The sequence below is a fragment of the Thalassophryne amazonica genome, chromosome 8, assembly GCF_902500255.1.
Source record: "Thalassophryne amazonica chromosome 8, fThaAma1.1, whole genome shotgun sequence".
NCBI classification, from domain to species: domain Eukaryota; kingdom Metazoa; phylum Chordata; class Actinopteri; order Batrachoidiformes; family Batrachoididae; genus Thalassophryne; species Thalassophryne amazonica.
This window is the reverse complement of record NC_047110.1, coordinates 98,385,161-98,410,164: the sequence shown is the minus strand read 5'-3', so window position 1 is coordinate 98,410,164 and position 25,004 is coordinate 98,385,161. Positions and strand designations below refer to the sequence as shown.

Genomic DNA, 25,004 nt, shown 5'->3' with positions numbered 1-25,004 from the left:
TTAGTGCTGCAGGTTATCACTGACACTACACCACAGAACCATGTTGGGTCATGGATGACAAGCACCCAGGTAGACAACCAGTTCATCTCTACTTCTGAAAAGGAACATCTGCCGCAGCCAGGAGAAACATGAGCATCGATGCTTGTCCTTCACTGACCACTGGGGTCGTCAACACGGAGGTGTGTGCTGGATCATGTCCACAGAAATGGCCAAAAAGTTGATTCTGACATTCTCTCACAATGCAAAGAAATTAAAAAGTCCCTGAATATCCCTTGGAGTCCAAAAGCATTATGTTGGTGACATATCATGCATAGTCTATGGTACAATTCCATTTTGCGTGTGTCCAGTTCATTTTTGCTGTTTTTATACAGCACAGGGCGCCAACGGTTGGAATTTATCCTCTTAATTAACCAAGGGAATGTTTTGGGTGGAGCTTAAAATAAGTCAATCACAATGACTTCCATCATCCCCTTTAAGAGCTGAAGTGTGTAAAAGAGTCTGACACAACGCAAGCGAAGATTTCTGGTGAGTTCACAGCTCAAAGTCAAGCATCAGAGCACACTAGTGGCCACCACTATGGTGTAATGAAAATTTGCATTGATAATGAAATAATATCAAGAATCTCATCTATGTGTTTTTTGGGTGTGTGGATAGATGAGAAACTGTCTCGGAGAGAACATATTGATCATCTTTGTAAAAAAATAACCAAGTCAATAGGAATCGTAACAAAAATACCTCTGTTTTTTAAAAAGCAGTTCTTAAATATTTTCCATATGAATATTTTCTTGATCTGTACGTTTGTTTTCAGAGCTCTGTATGATATTAAGTGGCCTTCCTCCATTAAATATTATTTTGTGCATAACCATCAAATTCATAATTATCCGACCAGGCAGGCTGCACATTTGCATTTACCTTTGCATAGAGCGACTCGTTATCAGCATCACATTAGATATCATGGCGTTAAATCTTGGAATGATAATGTACATCGTGTAAATCCATCTATCACCTTATATACATACAGTAGTGTTCAGAATAATAGTAGTGCTATGTGACTAAAAAGATTAATCCAGGTTTTGAGTATATTTCTTATTGTTACATGGGAAACAAGGTACCAGTAGATTCAGTAGATTCTCACAAATCCAACAAGACCAAGCATTCATGATATGCACACTCTTAAGGCTATGAAATTGGGCTATTAGTAAAAAAAAGTAGAAAAGGGGGTGTTCACAATAATAGTAGCATCTGCTGTTGATGCTACAAACTCAAAACTATTATGTTCAAACTGCTTTTTTTTTTTTAGCAATCCTGTGACTCACTAAACTAGTATTTAGTTGTATATAACCACAGTTTTTCATGATTTCTTCACATCTGTGAGGCATTAATTTTGTTGGTTTGGAACCAAGATTTTGCTCATTTACTAGTGCGCTTGGGGTCATTGTCTTGTTGAAACACCCATTTCAAGGGCATGTCTTCTTCAGGATAAGGCAACATGACCTCTTCAAGTATTTTGACATATCCAAACTGATCCTGATACCTGGTATGCGATATATAGGCCCAACACCATAGTAGGAGAAACATGCCCATATCATGATGCTTGCACCACCATGCTTCACTGTCTTCACTGTGAACTGGGGCTTGAATTCAGAGTTTGGGGGTCGTCTCACAAACTGTCTGCGGCCCTTGGACACAAAAAGAACAATTTTACTCTCATCAGTCCACAAAATATTCCTCAATTTCTCTTTAGGCCAGTTGATGTGTTCTTTGGCAAATTGTAACCTCTTCTGCACGTCTTTTATTTAACAGAGGAACTTTGCGGGGGATTCTTGCAACTAAATTAGCTTTACACAGGCGTCTTCTAACTGACACAGCACTTACAGGTAACTCCAGACTGTCTTTCATCATCCTGGAGCTTATCAGTGGGTGAGCCTTTGCCATTCTGGTTATTCTATCCATTTTGATGGTTGTTTTCCGTTTTCTTCCACACGTCTCTGGTTTTTTGTCCATTTTAAAGCATTGGAGATCATTGTAGATGAACAGCGTATAATTTTTTGCACCTGCGTATGTTTTCCCCTCTCCAATCAACTTTTAAATCAAACTACGCTGTTCTTCTGAACAATGTCTTGAATGTCTCATTTTCCTCAGGCTTTCAAAGAGAAAAGCATGTTCAACAGGTGCTGGCTTCATCCTTAAATAGGGGACACCTGATTCACACCTGTTTGTTCCACAAAACTGATGAACTCACTGACCGAATGCCACACTACTATTATTGTGAACACCCCCTTTTATACTTTTTTTTTTACTAATAGCCCAATTTCATAGCCTTAAGAGTGTGCATATCATGAATGCTGGGTCTTGTTGGATTTGTGAGAATCTACTGAATCTACTGGTACCTTGTTTCCCTTGTAACAATAAGAAATATACTCAAAACCTGGATTAATATTTTAGTCACATAGCACTACAATTATTCTGAACACTACTGTATTAAAGTGGACTAAAAGCAAAGAATCTGCAGGAGTATTTACATTGACTTGTTATAATCTGGAAAAAATGCTGTAATTCTGTTGTATTCTGTTATGTTTGCTTAGTTCAGGAGTGGATTCTCTCTAAGCCCTTTTGGCTTCCACCACTCCCTTGCACATTACTTATATTGTATTTTTCTCTCTCTCCCTCTGGTTGTTTTATGTATATACATTATTTTTTGTATGAGTTTTATTTTGTGCTTAATAAACAGATCAAAATCAAATCAATCACCAAAGCTCCCTGAGGTGAAGCAGTCAGGTGAAATCCCCCCCCATTAGCATTTACTTTTATTTTGTTTAGGCAACACTTTCAAATTAAGTCAACACTAGCAAATGCAGAAATTACTTGCAAATATAAGAAACCATCTGTATTAATTGCACAAAAGGAGTTGCATTACAAAGTGTTTTGAAAATTGAGGAAAAAAAAACGCTCCGATACAGAGAGAACACAAATACATTCTACAGCACTGGAAATGTAAGAACGAATAATTTACACAATGTATTTATTTATTTTTTGAACACTAAATCAATTTTGACTTGCTATGAAAACCTAGAACAGAAACTATTCAAGTTTCAAATCAAGAAGCATGTCACATCCATGACACCACAAAACCACCTTGGGTCCTGGATGGCAACCATCCTCAACACTGAAACGTCTATATGCTGAATCATTCATTTCATTTAAAATTGGGGTATTTGGGGTTTTGGTTGAGGTATGTGTGTCGAGTGCTCTTCTTCACTGCAGCAAAAGCAACTGTTTTATGCTATTAACATTAAAAATAATTTGTATTCAGCTGCTTTGGAGCTCTGATTTTGTGAGTGCACATTCATTTCAATTTCCACCCTTGCGTTTGACGAGTGTGACGTGAAAAATTCCAAAATATTGAGTGAAGACCGACCGTTGAAAAAAAAAAAAAATCGCTGCAATACCCAAAAGCAGACAGAAGGTGTCGCTGCTGCACCCATGAATAAGCAGAAATGACGCTCCACGTTTGTCAGTCAGCGGACTGATCTACTGATTTTGATGCTTTTAGCGCCGTTTACCTTCTGTGGTGCGTTTCCTTTTAATATTCTACAAACAAACAATATTTTAAATTAACCATGAGGGTTTTCGCTGAAGTTTTTATATCCTGCCCGCGCTGACGGACAGCAGAGGAGGCAGACATCCAGCTTCACAGCCTCCGCCCGCCCGCCTCCCTCAGTCCGTCCGCGGGGAGGAGGAACCGCAGAGCGGCAGGAGGAGGACGCAGACAGAGAGGGGCGATGGCCGCCGGGGGAGGATGCGGAGAAACGGTGGATCAGTACCGGGCCGAGGTGGAGCGGCTCACCCAGGAGCTAGCCGAGGCCAACCGAGAGAAGATCCGGGCGGCGGAGTGCGGCCTAGTGGTACTGGAGGAGAACCAGGCGCTGAAACACCGGTACGCCGAGCTGGAGTCCGAGCAGGAAGCGCTCAGGAAGGAGCTGGAGCAGCTGCAGGAGGTAGGAGGACCGCAGTCAGGTGGAGGAGAAAGGCTGCATCACCACCAAGAGCCTGTCGATGAATCGATCAGCAGCCAGATATTAAATCAGAACGTGATTTGTTGTTTTTAAAGCGGTAAACGACTTTCTACTCTTCACGGATGTGTCAGGATTTGATCCTATTCTGCGCCTGATTTGAGATAAATCACTGATTTTGAAGTAGAAAAGTCTCGCTTCAACATGGTCAAAAATATTTCAAACGAAACACATTGCTTATTTTGAATAGAGCATCACTCAACAACAAAATAAAATGTTTTAAAATGGTTATAATAGATCTAAATTAGAAAAAAATGTAGTTTTACCTGGTTTTATACAGTTCTACACCAGGTATAAGATGGTTTAAGGAGCTTTTATTTCTTTTAAAATAAAATCTCTGTCAACAAAATGTTAGCTTTTTGTAACAGTAACCAAGCAGGAAACTTGATTTAATCTGTCTAAATTACAAATATTGTGGTTTTACTTGGTTTTATATAGTTCCATAAAATGTATAAACTGGTTCAAAGAAGTTTTTATTTAATTTATAATACTATTTTGACTGGATTTAAAGTGAATATTGGATTTTTTTAAACAATAAGCCAAATAGGAAATTGTTTTAAACTGGATTTAATGCCTCTTCTAGCGACCTCTAGACCTATAGTGACCTCTTCTAGTGCATTTTCTAGTAACAATATTGTATCTGTTATCTACATTATCTACATTATCTGTTTAATTTAAAATATGATTTTAACAGGATTTACAGTGAATATTGACTTTTTGTAATAGTAACCCAAATACTAAACTGTCTAAATCCAAAATATTCCTTTCTGACACACCTCATGAATACTGTGTACAGGCGTTCTTGAACTGGGAACCTTCTGTTATGGCAATAGGTGCACTGACCACTCGACCACCACACCTGCCCATTTCTGTACCAAGGATACAATAAGTTAACCAAGGATACATTTTAATCTGTTAAATATTCTATATTTTTAACTACTGTTATGTTTCGAATTGGTTTACACAGACAGCTCTAATTCAAATAGTAAATTGGTTTGACTGCATTTAAGTGGATAATTAAATTTTTTTCTGACTTTACACATATTTAAAGAATTGTAGTGTACACCAGAGATAGACTAGTGCTCCTGAAGCACTCTAAATAAAATTTAAACTATTGCAATGAATACCTTTAAACATAAGTAGTTGTAAACAACTTCAAACCAATGGTAAAGTCAAATAAACTGAATTTCATCAGATAAAATTAGGAATTTTATGGTTTTTAGTGGATTTCAATAATATTACATCAAGGACAGATTGTTTTATTCAGTTTTAAAATTCCTATGTTTTTAAAACTATATTGTCTCATTGGAATTGGTGGGAAACAACTCTGAACCAAATTGAATTTAACTGTTTAATTAGAAACATTTTTCTTAAAAATTCTATACCAAGGAGAGACTAGTGCTGGAAAATCACCAGTGTTAAATTAACACAGACAGTGTACATATGGTATGTATGGTCCCACACTGGGTCAGTGTAGCACCATATGTACACTGACAATGTTAATTTAACACTGTCAGTGTTAATTTAACACTTATTTTTGCTGTGCTCTAAATGGGATTTAAACTAGTTTAATCCAGGTGTTACCTTTTTGAAAACTGGTTGTACATAGTTCTGAACCATCAGTAAACTATTTATATGGGATTTCGTCTGGTTAAATTGCAAACATTGTGGTTTTATGTAGATTTATAGATTTCTGCACCAAGCCCAGAAAGTGTGAAAGTGGTTTTTTCTGTTTTAGGTGAGATTTAAACCATTAAGCCAGATTTTAGAATGTGACAAACTGATTTTAAACACATTTATTCAATGGCTGAATTGTCTTCAAGTGGATTCCAGTTGTGCATGCACACTACGTCCTATATAGGTCAGAACATCTAGGGGAGGTGATGGTTTAGTTGTTAAGGCGTTGGGCTTGAGACCAGAAGATCCTTGGTTCAAATCCCAGCCAGACTGGAAAATCACTAAGGGCCCTTGGGTAAGGTCTTTAATCCCCTATTGCTCCCGGTGTGTAGTGGGCGCCTTGTATGGGAGCACCCTCCCCTTGGAGTGAATGTAAGGCATTATTTGTAAAGCGCTTTGAGCGTCTGATGCAGATGGAACAGCGCGATATAAATGCAGTCCATTTAACATCTACCATGTACTGGCTATTGTTCTGTCACTTGTGGTTGCCGGAAGAATTACATATGATTATTGTTTCAAAAGTGATGGTTGATGGGTGTAGCTGCCAGTGAGCTGGTAATCCTAACCATAACCATAAGCTTTATGTTATTCAAATAATGAATGTTTATGAGTTCAATGGTACAAATAGTTCATGAGGTGAAAGCTGGAACATACCATTCAACGAGGCGAAGCCCAGTTGAATGGTTTGTTGAATGGTAAGTTGAATGTTCAAATGAAATATTCATTCCATTGAAAGAATGTAAAAACATTAATTATTTGTTTTATATAACGGCTAAAACAGATTTTTGTCATTTGATATTTTATTAATTTATAAACAACAAAAAGGGACTTACATTTTGGTGTTCCACTGCGACGTGTAGTCCAGTTGATGCATGTGTTTACATGATACTGAAAATAAAATATATTATATTGGATTGCCCTTTTGTAACGGCATTAATTGTCAATAGACAGCCATATGTGATTGACCACAATATCACAGGGTAATTATTAGTTAATGGATTATTAATAACACAACATCAAGAACTTTTAGAGTAAAACAGGCCACATAAATAGAATCTAACTAACATTTAAGATGAAAAAGGTGGTATTTTTTGTGTCAGACGTCACGTTTGCCATCACTTTCATAGCTCAGAAATTTCATCTGTTGTATAATTTAGTACTACGACAGCAATGTTCTTTACTGTCTTTTTTCTTTTTGATTCAAATCTACATTAAATCTGCATCTCTAGAGTGCTTAGCCAACACCTGCCTGTATGTTTATTCGCTTGACAGATGGAACATTTTCCGAAGGTGATATTACTTCCAGAGAAAAATGCCTGTGAGCACTTTCCTGTCTCTTGTACACTTCGCTGAGCCTGAATGACGGCGAGGAGGTCGTTACATCACATTTACGTTCCCATACTCAGGAGATGTGCATTATGAAAGGGAAGTGGAAACTGCAAGTGGAAAGGGGAGTTGCTTCTGGGACTGAGTGTCTTCAGTATTTTTTCACACGACTTAGATGCCAGTAAATTTTTAAGTGGTATGACATAGGGCAGTGAAAAAAAATCAATATGGCTGAGTATTGCCATAACCTTTTCCATGATACTATATCGATTTTCCAGCGTTTCATATTGAGACATGAATCAGATTTAAAATTTCCTCCAAATCCCTGTGATCACTATGACCTCCACTCCTGTAGAAGGCGCTGTAGGGTTAGTAGGTTGGTTACCCAACCCCCTTCACTTCAAGCATTATTTAAGAGGTTAGAATGGCAGAAAATATAAGAGCAGGGCCTTCATCTTTTAAATATTTTAAATATTGTTTGTAAGATTTAACAGTGGAAGACACTGACTTGTAGCATATGGTAAACATTATGGAGCTTCATCGCATTCCGTGATGCTGAATCACTAATACATGAAGGAATTCCAGGATTTGCAAAGAGGTGAAGGAAAAGGTATGCACTTAGTTTTTGCATGGTGTTATGACATCTGCACTGTAATTCAGTCATACAGTAGGGTCAGTAGAGAGAGTAGAGAGTATAGAAGGTCAGTAGAGTAGGTCCAGATTAATAATTGGCTTGAAGGCTGCGTCATAACTCCATGAGCTCTAAATGTTTCTTCATATACAACTGGAGTTGCGTCAGGAAGGATATTTGGTGTAAAGCTTGTGCCACATCCAAATGCAGATTTCTGCCAGCTTCGCTGCAGTCACCCCGAACAACTGGAGGCAGTCGAAAGAAAAAAAAAAGTCGTGATTTTATCACATCTTTCACTTCATTGTGTTCAGTGATGCTACTCAATGCAAATATCATCTGAAAGGACATTTAAAATGAAATTGTTTTCAATCAGTTTGTCTGAGTTTGGCTTAGTGATTAGCACTGTTGCATCACAGGGGAGAAGGTCCCAGGTTCACTGGGAACCTGGAAATTTGAGCGTGGTTTTGTGTGTTCTTTCTGTGTTTTGAGTGGGTTTCCTCCAGGTGCTCCAGTGTCCTCCCACTTCCAAAGATATGCAGGTGAGGAGAATTAGTGATTCTAAATTGAAATGAGTTTGTCTGTCTATATGGGCCTGTCTAGGTTATATCCCACCTCTTGCCCAATGACTACTGGCATAGGCTCCAGCTCTCTGTGACCCTTAACTGAATTAAGCAGGTTTAGAAAATAGGTGGATACATTCCTGAATTTGTCAGTCTAGGCTCTATTTCAGGGGTGGAGAAATCACCTGGTCTGACGATACGGGCCAGTAACCTTTGACCTATGTCTAGTTGATATTTTCCCCTGCTAGACCAATGTCTAGTTAAAAATCTTGTTGGTCTAGTGATTAAAAGTGTTTGACAAGACCGATTATTTTTCAACCTTGCGCCTTAAATAACTGAGCCACTGTTTGCAGATTACAATGACCCATGCTGTGCCACTCAGTCACACCACTGACTTCATGAATGAAGCTCAGTCAAAAAAGAATTGTGTAAAAGTATGCGGTGTCCACACACTACTTTTATCTTAAATAGAACATCTTTAACAGGAGCAGCGCACAGAAAGATTAGCAGAGCAGAGCAGGTCCACGTAAAGACTCAGCGAGAGTGACCATAGCTACACTGCATGCCCATATATGACACACACAGAAAGTTAACTTAGATCAACTGTTGTATTTTGCTACAAAATCTGGATGTGATGTGAAATTTCAACATGATTTTCTTCAACAATAATAAAATTTTGATCATATTAGTCTGAGAAGCAATAGATATAACTGTTGCCCAAAAAAATCAGAGATGTTAGCCTGTAGAGCTTACACATCTGTTTGGGCTGCATAAGACAAGCACACGGCCAGAATTACAGAGTGAAGTCTAAGGTGCAAGGTACATTCTCATAAAAACAGAGGATCATGTAAGCAAATGTTTATAACTTTACATCCATTCAACACAAGATGAAAACGTTCTATCATGCACTAGATTTACAAATACAATATTGATTGAATACATATGCATGATGTGATGATTAGTGCTACACGGAGGCTCGTCGTCAGCGTCTCTGACCTTCCAAATACTTGGGGCCACTACCTTGGAGCAGGAGGACCAGTAACAAAATTGATGCTACTGGTCCTGACCAGGAGGCTCAAAAAATATTTCTCTAACCATGTATTTGTTGATATTTTTGGGTTCAACTTTTCATTTTGCACAAAAACGATAACTGGTTGATTGCTGAGGTAGATTGCTGTTCTGTGCCTTGTCTTAATGATACATTCTCATGAACAAGGTTAATAAGAGTAATAAGACTGCTGTGCTGCATGTCAGTGCATACCTTTGCAAAGTAAGAGATAAAAGCTACATCAACTGATAAAAAACTGATACAGTGTTCTGTCCAGAGCACAATGCTGATATTGCCCTTATCAAAATCTCTTATGATCTACTCCTGTCTGCTGATACAGATTCTTCTGTCTGCTAGACATCAGCTCTATTTTTAGATGTTTAGGGGTTAGATGCTTCATGTTTGTTCCTGCCTCCCATATTTCAATAGATATGAGCCGTTCAATGAAGTCATCATTACTCAGTCCTAGGAAAGATTCCAGTGCACAGCCAAGCATGTCCACTCGCGGAATTCCAGCCATCCAGTCTGGAACATCTGGATGATTGATTCACACCAAATCCCTGAAGCATATCCCGTATTTGATTTAGCTATAACTGCTATTACATTGTGTGTGTGTGTGTGTGTGTGTGTGTGTGTGTGTGTGTGTGTGTGTGTGTGTGTGTGTGTGTGTGTGTGTGTGTGTGTGTGTGTGTGTGTGTGTGTGTGTGTGTGTCTCCTAAGAAGGACCAGATTTACATTATGTTGCTAAAGTAGTTGCATATCTTGAGGGGTAGCCTAGGATCTGCTTCTTTGCACTTGTTACCGCCTCCAGTTTGTTGGAAACAACTGACTCTGCAGCAGTTGTGTGTGTTACACACGTACATGGACTAACCAGCAATCGCACACTGAGACAAAAAAAGTGCTTGTGTGTCTCCTCTGCAGTCAGGCTGAACTAACTTGGTCATGCACCCCACATTTTTGTCTGTCTTTTATTGTGCTTTGACTGTGGGTTGATTGATGCTTCAGGAAATTCTAACAAGAAATGCTGATAAGATAAACAAAACAAAAATGTCAAATTAATGCAAAAAAATTACTCTTAATTAGACTTGCTGTTTGTTCAAGCAGAAATAAGATGCTCTTTTTTTTTTTTTTCTTTTTTTTTTTTGAGGAGGGCATGAAATGCACAATCCTCCACAATTTCCTCTTCACCCTGCAGTTTCACTTCCATCACTCATCTCCTCGGTGCATTCCCTTTCATTTTCTGCATCTCCCAGCGTGTACTGTATGTCTTTGGATAGATGCCTAAGTAGTGACGGCCCCGCGGCTCTGGATTGCTAGTGCTGTTTCTGGGCAGAACGACCTCGCTTAAGACTGAGTAAGAAGCGGAAGGAGGAGGATCCTACAACTGCATTGTGTGAACAGATCGACCGTCTGTACGCTCTGTTCATGTGGCTCACAGTATTGATCACGCTGATCAAGCGTACTTGCAAATCTGCATCTTCAAGATTAAGCAGATCTTGTTTCGAGTGTTATAGCCACCCCAAGAAGCATATTGGCTTTGAGGTCCAAAGGGCAAGGTCAAAATGACTGAACTCTACTTGTCAATGGTAAGCTTATCAGTGTTTGCCCAGGGTGCCGTGAGTTAGAGCAGATTATTCACCTTATTGAGGTTTCAAATCCCGCAAAATCTCAAAGAGGTTGCCGCTCTGTAAGATGTCAACATCATTGAGAAATGCTTAGAGATTTTCAGATAAAGTAAAACTCTTTGTATACGAGGTCTGTTAGAAAAGTATCCGACCTTTTTTTTTTTTTTTTTGCAAAAACCCGATGGATTTGAATCACGTGTGCTTGCATGAGCCAACCTTGAACCTTCGTGCGCATGCGTGAAATTTTTCACACCTGTCGATTGCGTCAGTTGCTGGTAAGCAGCTTTTGTGTGAGGTTGTGTGTGGCTTTTCGGTGGCTTTTCAGTCATGTGACTATCCGAGAAATTGTGGAAGAGGTGGGCATCATTTTTCAGAGTCCAGCATGTCCTGTGAGACTTCAACACAAAGGCGCTTTTGCTCTGCCATCAGCTTCTGCACAAATTTCGCCGCCACTCTTTTCATGGCCAAATCTTCTGTCACAGTGGAATGTGCTGAAAAAGTGCTGATGTCTACCTCTTCCGCAATTTCTCGGACAGTCACACGACGGTCCCACATCACCACAGCATTCACTTTGGAAATGATCTGGTCGTTTCAGCATGTTGATGGCCGACCGGAGCGTGGCTCGTTCTCCACCGTTGTGCGGCCGTCTTTAAACCGGTTGTACCGCTCTTTAATCTGTGTGATGCCCATAGGATCGTCACCGAAAGCCGTCTGAATCTTCCGAATGGTTTCCACCTGGCTGTCGCCCAGTTTCTGGCAAAATTTGCTGCACCGCTGCTCCAGTCGTTCCGTCTTTTTCCTTGCACAACACACGACCTCACACAAATACTGCCTGCCAGCAAATGACGCAATCGACAGGTGTGAAAAAATTCACGCATATGCACAAAGGTTCAAGGTTGGCTCATGCAAGCACACGTGATTCAAATCCATCAGGTTTTTGCAAAAAAAAAAAAAAAAAAAAAAAGGTTGGACACTTTTGTAACAGACCTCTTATTGTGCCTAAAACTCTCGTGAATATATTATCTATGGGTTTTTAGACGTTGTTATTGTGTTTGTTTTATGTAAACGTGAGAATCTCAGGTTGTTTCTCTGTTTTTACAATGGGAATTGCTGTGAGCTGCGTTTGCTTCCTGTTCATGTCATTTTGGGGGAAAGTGAAGTTTGCTCTCTTAACGTCCTGCTTATTGTCCTTTACAACACTGTTTGTGCTGTTTGTTCCAAAGTAGTATATATAAGATGTCTGAAATTCGGTTTACATTTCTGAAGTTCCACACAGGTTGAAGATGGCGGACACAGAATATTTGGAATGTTTGTTTTAGCAAGTTTTCAGGGTCTCATGCATGCAGTCTCATAAATGTGAAACAATTTACATTTTGGTACTATAATGTTAATGTGCAATTGCTGTCATGTGATTTCACCATGTTATTTTGACTGCTGCGCCTCTCTGGCACGCAAGAGATTATGGGATATCTCAATAGGGTGAATATGCTTCTTTTTTTTAAGCAAGCAACAAGAAAGTTGGGTTACACTTCACTTGAAGGTATCGTCATAATAGTGACATAACACTGTTATAAGTGTATCATAAACATTATCTCAGTGTCCTAAATGTTTATGACTGCTGTCATTAAGTGTTATTCGTTTTTTGTCATGACAAGTTGATATTTTTTGGGTTGTCTTGTATGCCAAGTTGTCATTACAAAAACCGAATGACACTTAATGATAGCAGTCATAAACGTTTATGACATTGACATAATGTTCATGACACATTCATGACTGTGTCATGTAACAGCTATGAAAGTGTCGTGCCACTATCATGATGATACCTTCAAGTAAAGTGTTACCGAAAGTTGTTGGGTGTGAGGTGTTTGATTGAATTTGCCTGATTTCACATCACACTTCCTGTGACGTGATGATGATGATGCTGAAACAGTGTATCATGCAGCCATGCTGGGATAGATGGAACTCTGTCTTTGTAGTAATTCAATGGTCTGTGGTACCATTTACATCTGGCTTTAAAATGTGTTTTGGGTGAGTGGACTGTAATCGCACAGTGTTAATGAGCCCAAAATGCACTGTGGATGGATTGTTATCCAGCTGGCCAAACCATCTCTGCAAGTGGTCAGGGATGGATTGTGGCCACATTGAACAACAGTGAAAATAAATGTAAATACAACTCTGTTCCACAAACAACAACTCCATGGCCGAAATGGTCACGGATAACACTGACTGCAGTCTTCAGCAAATAAAATCCGATGTTTGATGGTACAACCATATTGTCCTCTGGACAGCAGCGTGTCACTGAGCACAGCTGGAATGAAAACAGCTGCATATATGATATTCTCTTCTTTGGTCTTCGGCATTCCAGGTGCTGAAAACGGCTGTAAGGAGGGCCTGAGTCTTCAAAACTGGTGATTCCTGTCTTACTGCTGGGTTTTCAGACCTACATAAAGATGATGACTGGACATCTAAGACTGAATTTCTAACAAAATGGCAAAAATTCACTTGCAGTGGCCCAAGTTTTCACCTCTCACCTTTGTAAAAAAAAACAAAAAAAACAAAAAACAAAAACTGGTACTTATATACAAAAGTGAAAGTTTCAACCCCAGTGGATGTCTGTGCAAAATGCATATGTAGTTGTAAAATCATATGGCATTTCTGTAACCGTCACAGCCCATCTGTTGTTGTAATGTTGACAATAATGTTTTATTTGCATTGACATTGGAGGTGAAACAGTGTCGCAGACCGAACGGTCCACCCCAAAAGATTGGTCTGTCTTTTGCATCTCCACGCTGAGTGTCTTCACCCAAAGCAATCAAATGGATTTATGTGATTATTAACAACACCATAAAGGTAAAACCTCTTAAATCATTCTAAAGTCAGGTTTAAGCAGCAACGAGGTTGTTCTAAGCAGAAACAAGGCGAAATTCTGTGATGTTTTGAAATGTCCAACTCGCAGTGAACGCATCAGCTAGCAGCTCATTTAGCAGCAGCGCTCTGATCGCTTCTGCCTCCTTTTATTATCAAATAATGCTTAATTTATGTGGAAATGATTGTTGTATTTAAGCTTCAAATATCTGTCGCTGAGATAGATGATGACTGGTGTGCAGTTTGAAGCAGAAACAAGGTTTTAATCTGTGAACCACGTTATCGAGGGGGCCGATTTTTAGGGGGACCGTTCGGTCTGTAACACCGGCAGTTCACAGGACTTTTCAGTTCTTTTCTAGAATTTCACAGATTTTCAAGTTTGTGGGGCGTCCTTAAAAAAACAAACAAAACTTCTCAATTACAAATTGTCTTAAAATTATTCAGAGCTAATTTAAACGCTAATAAAAAACTACATTGATTTCTTACACATATGTGCTTCACATTTCTGGGTCTCAGTGAGTCCTGTATTTTACTATCAGAAATTATTTTATGTTTTAATATTCATTTGTAATAGGAACCTCATACGTTTCCTTCAGAAATATTTGAGTTTTGACGTTTTTCATTTTTACTGCAAGTTGTAACTTTTTATTGATCTGGAACTTCACACTTTAGAAAATGTTCTAGAATGAACAACGGTCAGGGTTTTTTTTTAATGCTCTGCTTTCATCAATAATTATTTTGTCAAAGTACACTGCATCCAGAAAATATTTACAGCACTTTACTTTTTCCACATTTTTTTGTTATGTTACAGCAGGATTCCAAAATAAAGTAAATTAAAGGGCACGTCACACTGAAATCATAACAGTTTAGATTTAGGCTGTTAGTGATAATCCAGTGATCTAGCGGGATTACTTTGTCCACTTCCGTGACGGTATTCGCAGCAAATAGCTACAGGGACATCTCAAAACAAAGTACTCGGGTGTTTCCGACAGGTGACGTAGCTACTAGAAACGTCCCAGCGTGCGTTTCAGTGGAATGTAGCTGCTAATGTTAAGAACTGAGGCACAGATTAATTCTACATTTGACATAAGTGTGATGTTGTGTTATGATGACTCGTTTTTAAGTGAAAACTGTTCATTTTGATGCCGTCATGGTAAAAGCTGAGGCTGCAAAAAAGTTTACTGGACCTGCAGCCATGAGCCATAAACGCAGCCTGTCAATAACAATCTCTACTGGAGGATTAATTATGAGTGTTATCAATAAAATCCCCCCCCCAACAAAAAAAACATCTGCTGCCAGGGGAAAGTGGGCATCTCATCAGCTGCACAGCACACACACACACACACACACACACACACACACACACACACACACACACACACACACACACACACACACACACACACACACACATATTCCAGCTCCAAATTTACAATCTCTCAAAGTAAAAAAGAAAAAAAATCTTGCCATAGAACACAAAAGGGGTAAAATCCTGAACATGCCAGACTCACCGTCATGTTATGATTTTATTTCCAAATGTAAACTCCCCACGATCAAAAAAGCACCTTATCTTCTTGAATATGATGCCATAATCTTGGTACACCTATCTTTGGGCAGTTTTGTCCATTCCTCTTTGCAGCACCTCTCAAGCTCCATCAGGTTGGATGGGGAGTATTGGTGCACAGCCATTTTCAGATCTCTCCAGAGATGTTCAATAGGATTCAGGTCTGGGCTCTGGCTGGACCACTCAAGGGCATTCACAGTTGTCCTGAAGCCACTTCTTTGATGTCTTGATTGTGTGCTTAGGGTCATTGTCCTGCTGACAGATGAAATTGAATTGAAATTGGTCACCTCCTTGAATAATCGCTCAGTTTAGATGGGTGCCCAGCTCTAGGAAGAGTCCTGGTGGATCTGAACTTCTTCTGTTTATGGATGATGGCAGTCACTGTGCTCATTGGGACCTTCAAAGCAGGAGAATTGTTTCTGTATCCTTCCCCAGATTTGTGCCTTGCGGCAATCCTGTCTCAGGTCTACAGACAATTCCTTTGACTTAATGCTTGGTTTGTGCTCTGACATGCACTGTCAACCATGGGACCTTTTATGTAGACAGTTGTGTGCCTTTCCAAATCATGTCCAATCAACTGAATTTACCCCAGGTGGGCTCCAATAGAAACATCTCAAGGATGATCAGTGGAAACAGGATACACATGAGCTCAATTTGGAGCTTCATGGCAAAGGCTGTGGATACTTATGTACATGTGATTTCTTAATTTTCATATTTTTAATAAATTTGCCAAAAAAAAAAAAACCTTTTTCATGTTGTCATTATGGGGTGTTGTGAGTGGAATTTTGAGGGAAGAAATAAATTAACTCCATTTTGGAATCAGGTGAAGCGCTGTGAATACTTTCTGGATGCACTGTATGTTATGATGACGTATTGCTTATAAGGTCAAGCTGTCATTTTGAAAAGTAAGATACTGAGATTAAACTATTGGTTGCATGGAAGCATTCAGTCCTCCTGGGATTTGCTGCTTTGCGTAACTCAGGTTTGCTTTGTATGTGTGTTGCTGCATCTACAAGGTTTAATAATAAGAGTATAGCAGTCCTTTAGAAGGAAGCTCAGTAAAGAAAGTCACTCTGCTTCCCAGTAAAGACCTTTGTAGCTTTAACAGAGGAGGAGTGACACTTGCAGAGGTATTAAGAATATTTCCTTCACCGTTAACTGCTGTGATTGCTGTACTTGATGCAGATATAGCAGGAAAGTGCACTTAGGGAATAACCCTGTTGCGTCTGATGATTTGCAGATGTTCATGCTGGATTTTACGGTCACAAATTGAATTTTACCAGCGCCGCGTTAGCTAACGGGTCATCAAAGCTTACTGTAGCAACAGTGTCTTTATGCCAAACTGGAAATTCTGTGAGCAAACCCACAGATTTCGCCATCTCCTCAGCTGCATTGAGTTAAATCCACGGTAAATCCATCAATCAGTCCAGTTAAATCCACTTATTTTGGCATCGTTGTCGCTGCACTAGTTTCTGCGCTCTCAACTGACACCACCATTATTGACACCTGCGTAGCAAAGCGGTCAGAGCGCGGAGTAATACATCAAATGCGAAACGGCTGAATATTTTACCACGTCTACTTGATATTTTATGGTCTGAAATCTCACACGATTAACCAATCAGATTTGCGGAAAAAATGTAATTGGATTAGAATGTGCTGTTAATATTCAAGACAGCAGGGCTTGACGATGTAGTTACTGATGATATGATTGTTTACTCAGTTGCAGTTCGTCTCTGACATCTGTCCAAAATAGACTTGCTGATTATTTGCTGCGTAGTGGTACATAGTGTTGCAACTAAGACATACTGCTGTAGAGCGAGTGGAAAAGGAAGCATTGACTTGAATGGTGTCTGTCAGCTCCATACAGGGTCACAGACACAACGGACTGTAGGTGGAACGCAAACGTCGCCAACTTCTCATTCTCACACTACGTTCCTGCTATATTTGAAAATTAGTTTAGAACTTTCTTGTTTTGTTTTTCAAGTAATGAAAATAATTCCTCCCTGTGGTAGGTAAAAAGCAGAAGTAGTCAACAACAACAAAAATATACTCTCAAACTATCTGCTGGCTGTGGATAATGGAGCGCTGACAGGTTTCTCTGTTTTCCCTGCTGTCTTTTGACTCCAGTTTTACATTAGCAGGAGTTTATGGGCTGTAGGAGCACAAATGAAGGGACTGAATCAATACCTTGTGAGATGACTGTTGTGCTATTTTATCACCACACCATCCCCCTACTTATCCACTGTGGTGCATCTTCTCTGTTCCTCCTCTTGGTGAAAGGGGAATTATGCATCGATTTCAGCTCTGTGTCATTAAAACGTATCATGTCTGAGCAGAGCAGCACTCTACTGTTATTAGTCCATCCTGGAGACACATTACCAAACAAGAGAAATTAACCTTTAGGAAAAAAGGTTTTTATATCTCATGATGTCACGAGACAGCAAATGGGCTGCATTTATATTGTACTTGTATGCCCAAAACACTTTACAGTGATGCCTCACATGCACCCTTTCTCACATACACAACCACACTTAGGGCTTTCAAATTATACCATCGGGATTTCCGTACACCATGGCTGTGTGCACCAGCTTCTTTCAGATCCTTTTCAAAAACTAATTTGCTGCTGTGGAAAACCGTTCTGCTCTGCGCCACCACCTCTTGTGTCAGCCACACACATGATTTATTGTTGTGATGGTCAATCGTCTGCACTGATCATGGCTTCCCAAAAATGAAACTCCACTTCCTCATCTGTCAGGAGTGGACCAGAGCTTAAAAAAGATCAATCATCCAAACATGGTATAAACCCTAGAATTTAAATTTTCAGACAGACATAGCATAACAGTTGTCACATAGTTACTCAGTCCTCTTGGTGAAAGTCAGTGTTCTCATATGTGCTTAGTTGCATTTGGTTGATTCCTGTTAGAATAAATAATGCATTATTAATGTTAAGTCCTACTTATTGTTGGCAGTTTGGGAAGGCCTTTTTTTTTTTTTTTTTTTAGTTTATTTTCTACAAACCCTCTGGTGCCTGAAAAGTCCGATGCGGGATACACAAGACCTGTTACACTTGGGGCAAATGAACACTTGAGTAGGCTGGGCTTGTGCTGCTGCCCGCTCTTTCTGTCTTTACGCTTCTGGCGTGAGGCCTCACTTCTTTCTGCCTCAAACGTCAGGCTGGCGGATTTGATGCTGGAACGCCAGCTGAGTCTATCTGTAGCTAGATGCTGCCATGACTGATGCTGAATGCCTGCAAGGGAGAGCTGTTTCTTCAGCTGGTCCTTATAGCGCTTTTTGGGGGCTCCTTGGTTTCGTCTCCCTTCCTTGAGCTCGCCAAAGAGAATTAATTTCGGCATGCGTGTATCATCCATCCTGGCTACGTGGCCTGCCCAACAAAGCTGTTGTTTGAGTATAATAGACTCCATGCTGGGCAATTTGGCTCTGGTAAGGATGTCCTCATTTGAGACGTAGTCCTGCCACTTGATCCCGAAGATGTTTTGGAGACAACGCTGATGAAAACGTTCCAGTAATCTGATCTGCTGGCGATACAGAACCCAGGTTTCAGCTCCATACAGGAGGGTAGGGACTACAATGGCTCTGTAGATCTGCACTTTTGTGGAAAGGTGCAGTGCATGATTCTGCCAGACTTTCTTTGAGAGTCGACCAAAAGAACTGCTGGCCTTGGCAAGGCGACTGTCTAGGTCCTTGGCAACAGATGTGTCGTTTGAGATAACACTACCGAGATACGTGAAGTGCTCTACTGCATTCAGGCTGGTACCCTCGATGTTGATTTGGGGTGGGGTATATGCTGTATGGGGGACCGGTTGATATAGCACTTCTGTCTTTCTCAGGCTGATGGTGAGGCCGAAGGCTCTTGCTGCTTCAGCAAAACAGTTGACAATGTGCTGCAAGGCTTGCTTCGTATGGGCGACGAGGGCGCAGTCGTCTACGAAGAGCAGCTCCATGATTAGCTGTTCTGTGATCTTAGTGTGGGACACAAGGCGCCGCAAGTTAAACAGACTTCCATCGGTTCTGAAGCGGATATAGATGCCGTCTGTCAAGTCTTCTTTGGCCTCACAAAGCATCATTCTGAAGAAGATGGAGAACAGAGTGGGCGTGAGGATGCAACCTTGTTTGACGCCATTTGAGATGGGGAAGCTGCCGGACAGAGTCCCGTTGTACTTCACTTGTCCCATCTGGCCTTCATGCAGCTGGCGGATGATGGTGAGGAGCTTTGGAGGGCAGCCAAGGCGTGCAAGAATCTTCCACAAACCCTCACGACTGACCGTGTCAAAAGCCTTGGTTAGGTCTATGAAGGCTGCATAAAGGGCCATGTTCTGTTCTCTGCACTTCTCCTGGATCTGTCTCAGGACGAAGATCATGTCGGTGGTTCCCCTGTTGGCCCGAAATCCGCACTGAGTCTCGGGAGTATTTTCATGCGCTATGGTAGGGGTAAGCCTGTTGAGCAGCACTCAAGCCAAAATCTTACCTGCTATTGAGAGGAGAGTGATGCCCCGGTAATTAGAACAGTCGGACTTGTCGCCCTTGTTCTTGTACAGGGAGACAATGACCGCATCCCGAAGGTCATGTGGAACCATTTCCTTTTCCCAGCAACTGGAGAAGAGAATCTGAAGCTTGTCGAGGACTGCCTCACCTCCATTTTGGTACACCTCTGCTGGGATGCCATCTATGCCAGGAGACTTCCCTGGATTCAGCTGCGTGGTGGCCTTTCGGATCTCTTCAAGTGTTGGGGGGTCATCAAGTTCCCATTTCACCTCCACCTGGGGAATCTTCTCGATTGATGACTCTTGCACAGTGCGCTTGTCACTGAAGAGGTTTTCAAAGTGTTCTGACCAATGCTGCATAATGGTTTCCTTGTCCGTCAGAAGGGTGGAGCCGTCTGAGGAGCGCAGGGGTGCTTGCACTTGATGTGCTGGCCCATAGATGGTCTTAAGGGCTTCATAAAAGGAGCGCATGTCTCTGGCATCGGCATGTTGTTGTGTCTTCTCCGCAAAAGCTAGCCACCAGTCGTTCTGCAGTATGCGGAGCTTGCTTTGCAGTGTGGAGCAGGCATTTCTGTAAGCTGTCTTGGCAGAGTGGTCATCAGGTTTAGCTAAAAAAGTCTTGTGGCAAGCACGTTTCTTTTCTAGTAGTTCCTGGATCTGTGCATCAGACTCATCAAACCAGTCTTTATTTTTCCTGGCTGAGAAGCCCACTACTTCTGTTGCTGTCTCCTGAAGGATGGTCTTTAATCTCATCCACTGTTGTTCAGGGTTGTCAGGCAGGCCTTCTTCTCCACCCAGTCTCTCATCTAGTTTGGCCTGGAACTCCATTTTTGTGTCTGTCTTGCAGCTCGTGGACTTGTAGCTTCTTAAACTGTGGGCTTTTCTTCTTAGGAGGGGGCTTGAAAGTGAAAGCAATCTTGGAACGGACAAAGCGATGATCCGTATAGCAATCCGTGCTAGGCATCACCCTGGTATGTAGTACATCTCTTCTATCACGCTGTCGCGTCAGAACGTAGTCCAGAAGGTGCCAGTGTTTGGAGCGTGGGTGTCTCCAGGTTGCTTTGAATCTCTCTTTCTGTTGGAACAGGCTGTTGGTGATCGTCAAGTCATGTGCAGAGCAGAACTCCAGCAGCAGGCGGCCATTGTTGTTACAGTTGCCTATACAGTTGCCTATGCCATGTTTCCCTAGCACGTCCTTCCATACATCAGAGTCGCGGCCCACTCTGGCGTTGAAATCTCCCATGATGAGGAGCTTGTCCTGGGTGTCGACGCACTGTAGAAGGTTGTGCAGATCGCTATAGAAAGCCTCCTTAACTCCGATGTCGGCCTGCATGGTTGGGGCATACACACTAACAATAGTGGCAAAATCCTTGTTGTTGATGGGGAGCCAAAGTGACATGAGCCGGTCAGAATGTCCAACTGGCAGACTGTGTAACCTATGTGCTATGGCGCTCTTAATCATGAACCCGACCCCTGAGAGTCGACGATCTTCTTTAGCCTTCCCTGACCAGAACAGTGCGTAGCCTGTACCTTCCTCGGTGAGTGACCCTTGGCCTGCAAAGCGCACCTCGCTGAGTGCAGCAATGTCTATGTCAAGCCTTGCTAGCTCTTTGGCAACTAAGGCTGAGCATCTTTGAGGACGATCGCTATTGTCTGAGTCCATTGTGCGTACATTCCAGCACGCGATTTTCATGTTCTTTGTTTTTCTTTTCGCACCGCGTGTAGTGATGCCCGTTGGCAGCGGTGAGCCAACCGGGTCTAGTGAGACAAGCCATGTTTAGACCACCTTTTCTAGGTCTGTATCCATGTCGAGCAAACAGGGCTATCCCTAAACAGGGCTGCTTGGTCACCCAGGGCCCTGCCAGATGATGCTGTTGTCTCGGTTCAGCAATCAAACAACCATAGCTCCTGAGCCGCCTGCACGCAGGATCGAGACTGCAACTCCCAGTGCCATCATGCACCTGCTGTTTTCGCCTCTTCTCATCGCTGCAGGGCTTTCCTTCCCACCTGCGCTCGTTGCTTAAAGTGTGGATCAGCTCGCGCACACCAATTCCACTCTTTAGGCAAGGTGGCACTCCACAGTGGCACAGACAAGCTCAGACAACTGTGGCGACCACCAGGCTGTAGGTTTTACATCACAGTGACCTTCTCCTAGCCTCTGGCTAAAGAACCCTCCTCGGAGGCACGGGGGCAGTAACCCAGGCTGGGGGTTTAACATCAGGGTTTTCCTTCCCCTAGGTGGATCGCCTTAACAGGGCTAATGAGTCCCATCTACCCACTGCTATAACCCAGTCAGCTGTGAGGCTCGTGATGGCGGAAGCGCCTAGATCCCGTATAGGTCATGGACCTACCACTGCCATACTTGAATAAACAATATCTGTGTTGTAAAACAACAAAAACACAAAGCCAAACTAATCAAAACCAAAGTGAGTGCAGCTCCAGGAAAACCTACCTGAAACAATCTAAAACTGACTGAAAATAAATCTGACTCAGTCTAAACCGAAAACAATTCATCTAGCGCAACGTAACTATAGCTTGTAAGCTAACAAACGGAATATCAAATCAAATTTATTTATTTATTTATTTATATAGCGCCAAGTCACAACAAACAGTCGCCCCAAGGCGCTTTATATTGTAAGGCTAGAGCCATACAACAATTACAGAAAAACAGAAAAACCCCAACGGTCAAAATGACCCCCCTGTGAGCAAGCACTTGGTGACAGTGGGAAGGAAAAACTCCCTTTTAACAGGAAGAAACCTCCAGCAGAACCAGGCTCAGGGAGGGGCAGTCTTCTGCTGGGACTGGTTGGGGCTGAGGGAATATAAAGCTAACCAAATCTAAATGCATTTAAAACAATCACAGTCGAAACCTTTATCACTATGAAAACAGATAAGTGTGTATAAAGCTAACTGAAAAACAGGTAAGTAAGTCCCTTCGGCTGCTCCCTTGTTTGCACTTGGGTTCGCCACAGCAAATCCAAGGTGGATCTGCATGTTGAATTGGCACAAGTTTTACGCCGGATGCCCTTCCTGACGCAACTCCACATTACATGGAGAAATGTGGCAGGGGTGGGATTTGAACCCGGAACCTTCTGAACTGAAACCAAGCGCATTAACCACTTGGCCACCACCCCTGCTTAACTGAAAAACAGGTAACTGAACATAAATTAATGCAAAGATATGCAAATTGTTAAATGAATATAAAGCTAGCAATCTAAAATGTACTTAAAATCACACTATCTGAATCTAAAAATGTATTTATCACTATGAACATAATTTCATGCAAAGCAATAGCAAAATGGATATAAAGCTAACAAAGTAAAATTGTAAAATTGACGTAAAATAACACTATCTGAATCTAAAAATGTATTTATTACTATGAAAACAGTTAAGTGTATATAAAGCTAACTGAAAAACAGCTAACTGAACATAAGTTCTAGTTAAATGAATATAAAGCTAGCAATCTAAAATTTACTTAAAATAAAATAACACTATCTGAATCTAAAAATGTATTTATCGCTATGAAAACAGTTAAATGTATATAAAGCTAACTGAAAAACAGCTAACTGAACATATAAATTCATGCAAAGCTATGAAAATAGCTAAATGAATATAAAGATATCAATCTAAAATTTACTTACAATAACACTATCTGAATCTAAAAATGTATTTATCGCTATGAAAACAGTTAAATGTATATAAAGCTAACTGAAAAACAGCTAACTGAACATATAAATTCATGCAAAGCTATGCAGAGAGAGAGTTAAAGTAGAAAAAAATCATACTTACTTACATGATACTGTATTTATACTTTACATGATACATAATTACTTACATGATGATACAGCTACTATGATACAGCTAACGATAATTCAGGTACTATGATACAGCTAACATGATGATGACGTCAAAAACTACTTCTCGGATTATCACCAAATGGATTCTTGTGGACCTCAGCTTGGCGTTCAACACCATCATCCCCCGCAAAATACTCTCCAACCTCTCTGTGCCAGCTCCCACCTGTCATGATGGGATGGAAGCCTCCCCTGATGGCTCCCTTCATGACTGGTCAAGGGAGTGGACTGGTCATCAAGGGAGCCATCAGGAGAGGCTTCCATCCCATCATTAGGAGAGTGCTAACTAGAGCACAATAGGTGCTACTTATAGCTATTGTTTAGTCACTAGCCTATAGCAGTCGGCCTGATGGCTCCCTTGACGACCAGTCCACTCCCTTGACTAGTTGTCAAGGGAGCCATCAGGGGAGGCTTCCATCCCATCATTAGGAGAGTGCTAACTAGAGCACAATAGGTGCTAATTAGAGCTATTGTTTAGTCACTAGCCTATAGCAGTCGGCCTCTCGGTAGGAGGGGTCTGGTTAGGTTAAAAACTCCAGCTTTTGTTGGCTTCTGGTTTATTCTTCTCTACAAGAGTCAAGACACAAGTCAGACTACCAGAGCAAGAATTTTAGCTGAGGAAGCTTCTGTGATTTGAAGCTAAACATCCTCACGTCAAGCAACCCAGTCCAGTCGAAGATTCAAGCTTCTCTACTATGGAAACCACCTGGACAACTGAGAGCCTACACAGAAACTAGAGCCTGACCGATTTGGATTTGTTGAGGCCGATGCTGATAACGATATTTGGATGAAAAAAATGCAGATAATCGATAAATCGGCTGATTTGCCGATAGCTGATATATATATATATATATATATATTTTTTTTTTTTTTTTAATGAATAAAATGTTCTTTTTTGGACCCTTAACAAAAAAGGTATGAGCTAAAAGCTGAAGCTTTGTCCTCAAATTGATTAACTTTATAACAGAGAAGAATTTTAAAGTTCAAAAAATGCAATCAAGAATTACACCTTTGTGAAATTAGCAATTATATATCCTTAAAAAGAGTTGTGAAATACATCTGATCTTGTACCTCTTGTTGCTGCAACTTAGATATAAGTTCAGGATAAGGATATCAGTGGTGGGCACAGATAACCAAAAAATTAACTTCGATAACAGATAATAAGATAACTGAAAAGTTATCTTTGATAAAGATAAACCGATAAACCACCCAAAAATGTATCGGAAGTTACAGATAATCGATAACCGATAAATTCCGGTGTTGTCTATGGGACATTTGC

At 40.9% G+C, this 25,004-nt stretch overlaps 1 protein-coding gene across 4 annotated transcripts in view; it reads left to right on the top strand.

Annotated features, from left to right (window-relative positions):
• The first annotated feature begins 3,498 nt into the window (after nt 1-3,498).
• Nucleotides 3,499-25,004, top strand: part of bicd1a (bicaudal D homolog 1a) — a 98,832-nt gene continuing 77,326 nt past the window's right edge. For 2 of the 4 annotated variants that reach the window (XM_034177066.1, XM_034177065.1), the window contains exon 1: nt 3,499-3,998. In XM_034177066.1, the coding sequence (XP_034032957.1) occupies nt 3,783-3,998 (216 nt within the window). In that variant the 5' untranslated portion in view covers nt 3,499-3,782. The remainder of the gene's footprint in view (nt 3,999-25,004) is intronic. The other 2 variants (XM_034177067.1, XM_034177068.1) reach the window with 2 other exon arrangements.